General features: G+C 46.6%; 1 protein-coding gene across 1 annotated transcript; it reads left to right on the forward strand.

Annotated features, from left to right (window-relative positions):
* Positions 1-476: 476 nt before the first annotated feature.
* On the forward strand, positions 477-4173 carry RRAD (RRAD, Ras related glycolysis inhibitor and calcium channel regulator). The gene is made up of 5 exons (XM_027665165.1): positions 477-551; positions 675-1023; positions 1139-1212; positions 1629-1833; positions 3294-4173. Exons 2-5 carry the CDS (start codon positions 687-689, stop codon positions 3569-3571), a joined length of 894 nt encoding a protein of 297 aa, XP_027520966.1. The 5' UTR covers positions 477-551; positions 675-686; the 3' UTR covers positions 3572-4173.
* The last annotated feature ends 2426 nt before the right edge of the window (positions 4174-6599 follow it).

The following is a 6599-nucleotide window of genomic DNA, read 5'->3' on the forward strand; positions in this document are numbered from 1 at the left end:
TGCGCCTGGCGGGGTTTCCACCGACCCGCTCCGCCGCCCCTCGCCTGCCCACGGCGCTCGCTGCCCGGGCGAGAACCGGTGGAGAGAGTGGAGCGGGCTGGGCTGCCCCCCGTGCCGGGCTGCCTTCCGAGCCAGGCTCTCCCCCGTGCCGGGTGTCCCCGTGCCGGGCTCTCCCCGTGCCGGGTGTCCCCGCCGCCCCCGCCGCTCGTTGAGGAGCAGAGCGGAGCTGAGGGAGCCGATGGCAGCTGATGGGGGAGCTGATGGGAGCCGATGGGAGCCGATGGCAGCTGATGGGGGAGCTGATGGGAGCCGATGGGAGCCGATGGCAGCTGACGGGAGCGCAGCCGAGCGGAGTGGCGGGGGCGGGGGCTGCCCACGGCCCCGCTGGCGGAGCGCCCGCCGCGTCACGGCGGGAGGGACCGGCCCCGGGACATAAATAGGGGCGCGGAGCGGTGGTGGCAGCACTCGCTGAGGGAGCTCCGGCAGCGGCACAGGCGGTAAACGGCGGGGAATCCCTCACTGCTGCCCTCGCTTCCGCGGAGCGCCCCGAGGTAAGCGCTGCTCTGCAGGCGGCTCGGCTCGGCTCGGCTCGGCTCGGCGGGGCTGGGGCACTCGGGCGCGGCGGGTCCTGACAGCTCCTGACAGCTCCTGACAGCTCCTGTGTCCCCGCACAGCCCGGCTCCCCGATGACCCTGAACCGCGGGGACAAGGTGCGGTGCCTGGAGCGGCGGCGGGGCAGCACTCCGTTCGCCCAGCCCCTGCACCGCCGCAGCATGCCCGTGGACGAGCGCGACCTGCGCGCCGCCGACCCCCAGGGCTTGGTGCGCTGCACCTCCTACAGCCCCGGCGGCGAGCACCGCGACAGCTGGGCCTCCGACTCCTCCGACTCCGTCATCTCCTCGGGCAGCGACTCCGACAGCAGCCTCTACAAGGTGATCCTGCTGGGCGAGCACGGCGTGGGCAAGACCAGCCTGGCGCGCATCTTCGGCGGCGTGGAGGATGGAGCGGACGCGGACGAGGCCGGTGAGGGACCCGCGGCACCTCCCCGGGCGGCCCCCCCGGGCCCCCCCCTCCCCCCCCCAGCCCCCCCAGGAGAATAACTTCTTTTTTTCTGAACTTTTTTTTTTTTCCCCCGTAGGAAATACATACGACAGATCAATTATAGTCGATGGAGAAGAAGCGTCTCTCGTGGTGTTTGATATATGGGAGCAGGTACTTAACAGCTTTTTCTTTGTTTTTCCTCTATGGCTTGGTCCGTGGTTCTCATTAAAAAAAGTAGAAATGGAACAACTATGCTGACTAAAAAATTAGAGTTCATACTGCCTTTCATTCTCTCCTGCAATTAATTTCTTGTAGCTAGGCAGGCAATTAAAAAACCTGAATAGAGCTGGAGTGAGAATCCCTTAATGCTTTGAATAATCAGCAGCTTACATGAGCAGCCCAGGGAATTACTGTAAAATTAGAGATTCACAATCTGATCAGTGCAGACCTGATGCCATTTCTGGAAACAAGAGAATTTATAACAAAGCTAAGAAAAATATCTATAAGGTGCTCTCATTAATTACATCATTACTCAGTATTGAATAGATTTTTCAGTGCAATAAATCTATTTCTTGTCTTCTTTTTAGGATGACAGCCAATGGCTCCAGAACCACTGTATGAAAATGGGAGATGCCTATATTATTGTATATTCAGTGACAGACAAAGTTAGTTTTGAAAAGGCCTCTGAGCTAAGAATCCAGTTAAGAAGAGCAAGGCAAACAGAAGACATTCCTATTATCCTTGTGGGCAATAAAAGCGACCTGGTCAGGTCCCGGGAAGTCTCAGTTGATGGTAAGAGACACTATGAATTTGCACAATAATGTCTAAAGTAGTAGCAAAGACTGTGGAGGATCATGGCCAATAGAAATTGTCTGGGTTTGATGTAGAAAAATGTATGATTTGTAGTACACTGGAGAAATGAAGCCAGCTGGTTCCTGCTGAGGGACTTGGTACCACAGAAAGCAGTGGAGATGGTGCTGGGGGAAGATGTCTGAACTGCAGTATGAGAGAAAAAAATGCATCAGAGCTGCAGCTTTAGCACCCTGCTTTGTCTAGGACCTGGTTTTGGTCAGTATTATCTCAAGGGTTTCATTGTATGCTCTGTGTGCTGCAGCAGTTGCCAGGCTCAGGATGGGGTAGTCCGAGCTATGCTTTGTGAGGGACTGGAGCTGCCACATCACAGAGCCCAGGCAGCCTTTGGAAAGGGTGATCCCATACAGCCTGTACAACCCCCTTCTGGAAGTGATTCCATCACATTTGAGTTGAGCTGGTGGGACCAGCCTCTCACAACTCAACATCTCTTTGTAGATGTTCTCCAGTTGTGATCAGTGAGAATTTCTCAGCTAGTTCCAGCTTGCATTTTGGTAACCAGAGCACAGGAACCATTGCCAACAGCACAGTATTAATTCCGTGAAATTTGAACATTTTGTGAGGTTTTTTTGTTTGTTTACTCTGGAATATTGGTGCATGGATGATGATGAATGAACCATCTCTCGCTGTCGGGTTTGGCCATGCTCCCTGTGCTAAATGCCTACACAGGGAGTTGATTTGAGTTCCTCAGGAGATTATCACTTCTTTCGGGCTGGTGGCAGCACATGTTTGACCTGCCCTGGTTCTGGCATCCATACTTTCCTCAGGTTTAAAACTTGGCCATTATTTACCACAGTTGACCATGGAAACTTGTGCTGCAGCAGTGTTCCAGGGTTTTGTGCTCATGTCTGGAACACTGAGCATCTTGCATTTCGAATGCAACCCCAGTCAGATCCAGTGGTGTGCAACCTCATGACCTCTAGTGACGTATTCAGTGACTTGACCCTGTGGCCTGCATCAGCTTCATTTGCAGTTAGTGTGGAAAACTCACTTGTTACAGCAAGGCAGAGGTGCAGAATTGCTCAACAACTTCCAGAATAAAATCCATTTCTTTCTATACCCCTCACAGTGTTCCTTATCAAACAGCAAACATGCATCCAAGTGCCTCTCCTGTATCAGCTTAACTCTTCACAATACTGGGACAGTCTGACATTCAGTACCATTGGTCAAATGAGATTTCTGACCACACCACAACAAAACCAAGAGTAAGGGGGCAAAACCGTGAGAGCCAATTTGGGCTTTTCTACTGTATAGTAAAGCTCTTTCCTGGCATTGAAGGCACTTTCTGTATTTAAAACCAGTTTTTGTTTTGTTTTTCTGCCATATGTAACAAAGAGAAAAAGTCCATCTCCACTCATGTTCCCTTTTCTCTTTCCCTGCAGAGGGCCGGGCCTGTGCTGTGGTGTTTGACTGCAAATTCATCGAGACCTCAGCTGCTCTTCACCACAACGTCAAGGACCTGTTTGAAGGCATCGTTCGGCAGATCAGGCTCCGCAAGGACAGCAAGGAAGACAATGCCAGGAGGATGGCCAACACCAAGAGGAGGGAAAGCATAGGCAAAAAGGCAAAGCGATTCCTTGGGAGAATTGTGGCAAAGAACAATAAGAAGATGGCTTTCAAGGCAAAATCAAAGTCCTGCCATGACTTATCAGTGCTATAGGAGCTCTCAGCAAGGCCAGATGTTGCACGTGATGAACAAGCCTTGGACTGTTATGAGAAGTGTGTAGATGATCCTCGTGGTGATAACAAGAATGACTTATCCATTGAGACTCATTAATGCCTTAAGGTGCTCAAGCAAGTCTGGAAGTTACACCACAATGCTTCATTGATAAATGGTTTAAGTTTCAATGTGTGCAAGTAAATGAACTAACTTGAAATATGTGGCTTGACATGCCCACATTTTCGCTGTGTACATATGTTCTATATCCTCTTGTCCTGTGGATACCAGAGATGCAAAGATAAGAAAGAATAATAAGTATCACCATAGACTTGTCTCGTTTGCAGAGCAAAACTTAAACTTGTACGCAGGCTCGTACACTCTTTTTAGTATAATGCAAGCAATGATAAATCTTTTTAAACTTCAATGTGGGGAGGAGGGGGTAGAACCACATGAGAATGGGAGAAAACAAATTATATATATATTTAAATACAGAACAGATATCATTTTATGAAGTTAATTTGCACTTCCATTAACTGTTATTCAATGAATTGGTTACTTGTTTACATGCAGATTTTATAATAAAGTATTATTTCCTGTTATAATAAACTGTGCTTTTCTCATAGTATGGGTAAAGAAGGAGAGAGCAGTATTTTTATACTGAGCTTTTTCAGTGTACAAAACATTATACAGAGACCACGTAGATTTACCTGTGATAAAGTTCTAGAATGAGATGAATTGGGAAAATCCTGTGTCATTTAATAGATAATTTCTCTAAGAAATAAACCCTGCTTTTATGAACACTCTGCTTCAACAGCTCATATGAGAAGGAAGGCCCTGACCCTTCATATTATGTTCATCCTCAACCTGGTTCTCATCAGCTGTGGCAGGAGCAGGGCTCTATAAAATGCCTTTAGTTAAGTGGAAGTCTTGTGTTTATACTGATAAATTGAACCCTGTCGTGTTTGAAGTCCTGTCCTGGCTTGAAGGTCTGGTGTTACAGCCAATAAGCAAATGCAGGGGGTTGTTTTTTATCTTTGTGGAGCAGTGTAACTGTCTAATCTACCCACAATCGTGTGGACCCCTCCCAGTGGTTTCAAGAAGTTCAAAGCAGGCTGGTAAGGGTGTTTGGAGGAGTTCTAGGCTTCAGTTGTGTCTAGTGGCCTTCAGTGCTGTTAAAGTTTTCATGTTAATTTAGTGTGTTATAATCAATGTGTTCCCATGATTCTTCCCTATTTGCTATTAATGAAGTTCAAACCCAATCATGTTGCAGTGAAAAAACTTGGATTTATGGCATTTGCTTTATAAATTCCTTTTCATGGGATAATTCTCTTAAAACTAATCTGCAAACTTAGTTCTCAAAACCAGTAAAACATATAACCTTCTCTTTCTCCTGTGCCTGCCTGAATCCCGTTAGTTAAAGAGGTTGTTCCAGCTTCCAAGAGCCCTCTTTGTCCAGGGTGTTGAGGGGTGACCTTTCCTGTACAGCACGAAGATTCCATCAGCTGGTACAGCTCACACTGGGCTTCCCAGAGTTCAGGCAACTCTCCACAGATCTATCCCAGTGCTTGGGCCATTTAGTTATCCAGTGCTTGGAAGATGGAACAGTTAATACTGCAGGAAATCCCACCTGATTTCCATAGGGAATGCAAGAATTAGTCTCTCCTGATGTGCTGCTGGTGGACATAACTGGTTACAGCACAGTTCAGCTTATGTTGCTGCTAACAGGTCACATTTCTTATGAACAGAGAATTTTGTCCTGCTGAAAAACCTCACATTCACCTGAGGATACATTTTAGGTGGATTTGGCTTTTTTTTCACTAGCCTTGCTTCCTGGCAAGTGTTCTCTGTCATGGAACTTGTAACCACTGTCAGAGTATCTGTGTACATGGCAGCTTTTAACTGGCAACACCAAAGCAATTGCTCTAATCCTGAAAATTCTACACAAGAGTGTCCAAATGTGCATAAATAAACATGGCACATACCTGTTCTTGTCCCTGTCCCTGCTGAGGTTAATGACAAACCTATGTGGTGTTCCTGGGACTTTTGAGTGTCCTGCGCTTTCACAATGACCAGGAGAGGACTGATATGTCTGATTGGTTTATGAGGTTAAATTCTGTCCATAATAAATACAAGGAATGGGATGCAAACCCAGAGTTTAAGACAGGGCATATCACAAAGTAACAACGATGTGTCTCTCGGTGCTGCAGCATCTCTGCAGCTGCAAAGCCCCTTCAGGATCGTGGTCAGCAGCTCTGAGTTCTGCACCCTGACATACAAATTAGATGTTTTACTGTTCATGAACTCACAGATTAGTTCCGGGCAATTTTTAAATCTAAGATATTTCTGAGGGGCTCTAGTGCGTTCCTAGAGATTCATTTAAAAATGAAAATAATTTGTATTTTGAAAGTATGTCCTTTAGGACACCGTGAGACAATAAACAGGGAATCACTCTAAAGAAACTTGGGCTAATCTAGAATGTTGTCAGTTAATATTGTACAATAAAATACTTATTCAAATCCTCATTATACTGATTTTTTTTCCATTCATTTGTTTGTACAGGTATTAGCATAATTCAGCCACAGTTCTTGAGAAGGGGAAGGGTTTGTTGTTATTGCAGCTCTGACATAAACCTACTCTAGAAGTTTCATGACTGTTGTTTCGCAGAGATTTTGAAGCTCCTCGAAGATATCCTACCCAGAAAAATAACTAATTTATTGGATGTAATTTAGTGGAATTTCCAAGCAGAGTTTTTGGAAGTCCATGTGCAGCACCAGCCAGAATTCAGTAACAGGTAGCTGACAAATGTGCCTGAAAACCAACCTTCAAAAGGTTGTCTGCATCCTCAGACATTTGAAAGTCATCTATAGGTTTTTGTCATTTGAGATGTTTTACTGGTGTGGTTTCTCAGATTCTTGTAATTAATAAGGGGAATCTGTCATGTGAAAAATAGTGAGTCCCAGACAGCAATATTTTCTCTATTTATTACCAAAGTAGAACAGAGTATAAGGGGTAACAGTGGTGTGAGATT

This window comes from Corapipo altera, unplaced genomic scaffold, assembly GCF_003945725.1.
Source record: "Corapipo altera isolate COAL_440 unplaced genomic scaffold, ASM394572v1 141, whole genome shotgun sequence".
NCBI lineage: Eukaryota > Metazoa > Chordata > Aves > Passeriformes > Pipridae > Corapipo > Corapipo altera.

Coding starts and splice junctions, on each gene's coding strand:
- RRAD (XM_027665165.1), top strand. CDS start 687: ATGACCCTGAACCGCGGGGACAAGGTGCGGTGCCTGGAGCGGCGGCGG. Junction 1,024..1,138: donor AGCGGACGCGGACGAGGCCG/GTGAGGGACCCG, acceptor TTTCCCCCGTAG/GAAATACATACGACAGATCA. Junction 1,213..1,628: donor TGTTTGATATATGGGAGCAG/GTACTTAACAGC, acceptor TCTTCTTTTTAG/GATGACAGCCAATGGCTCCA.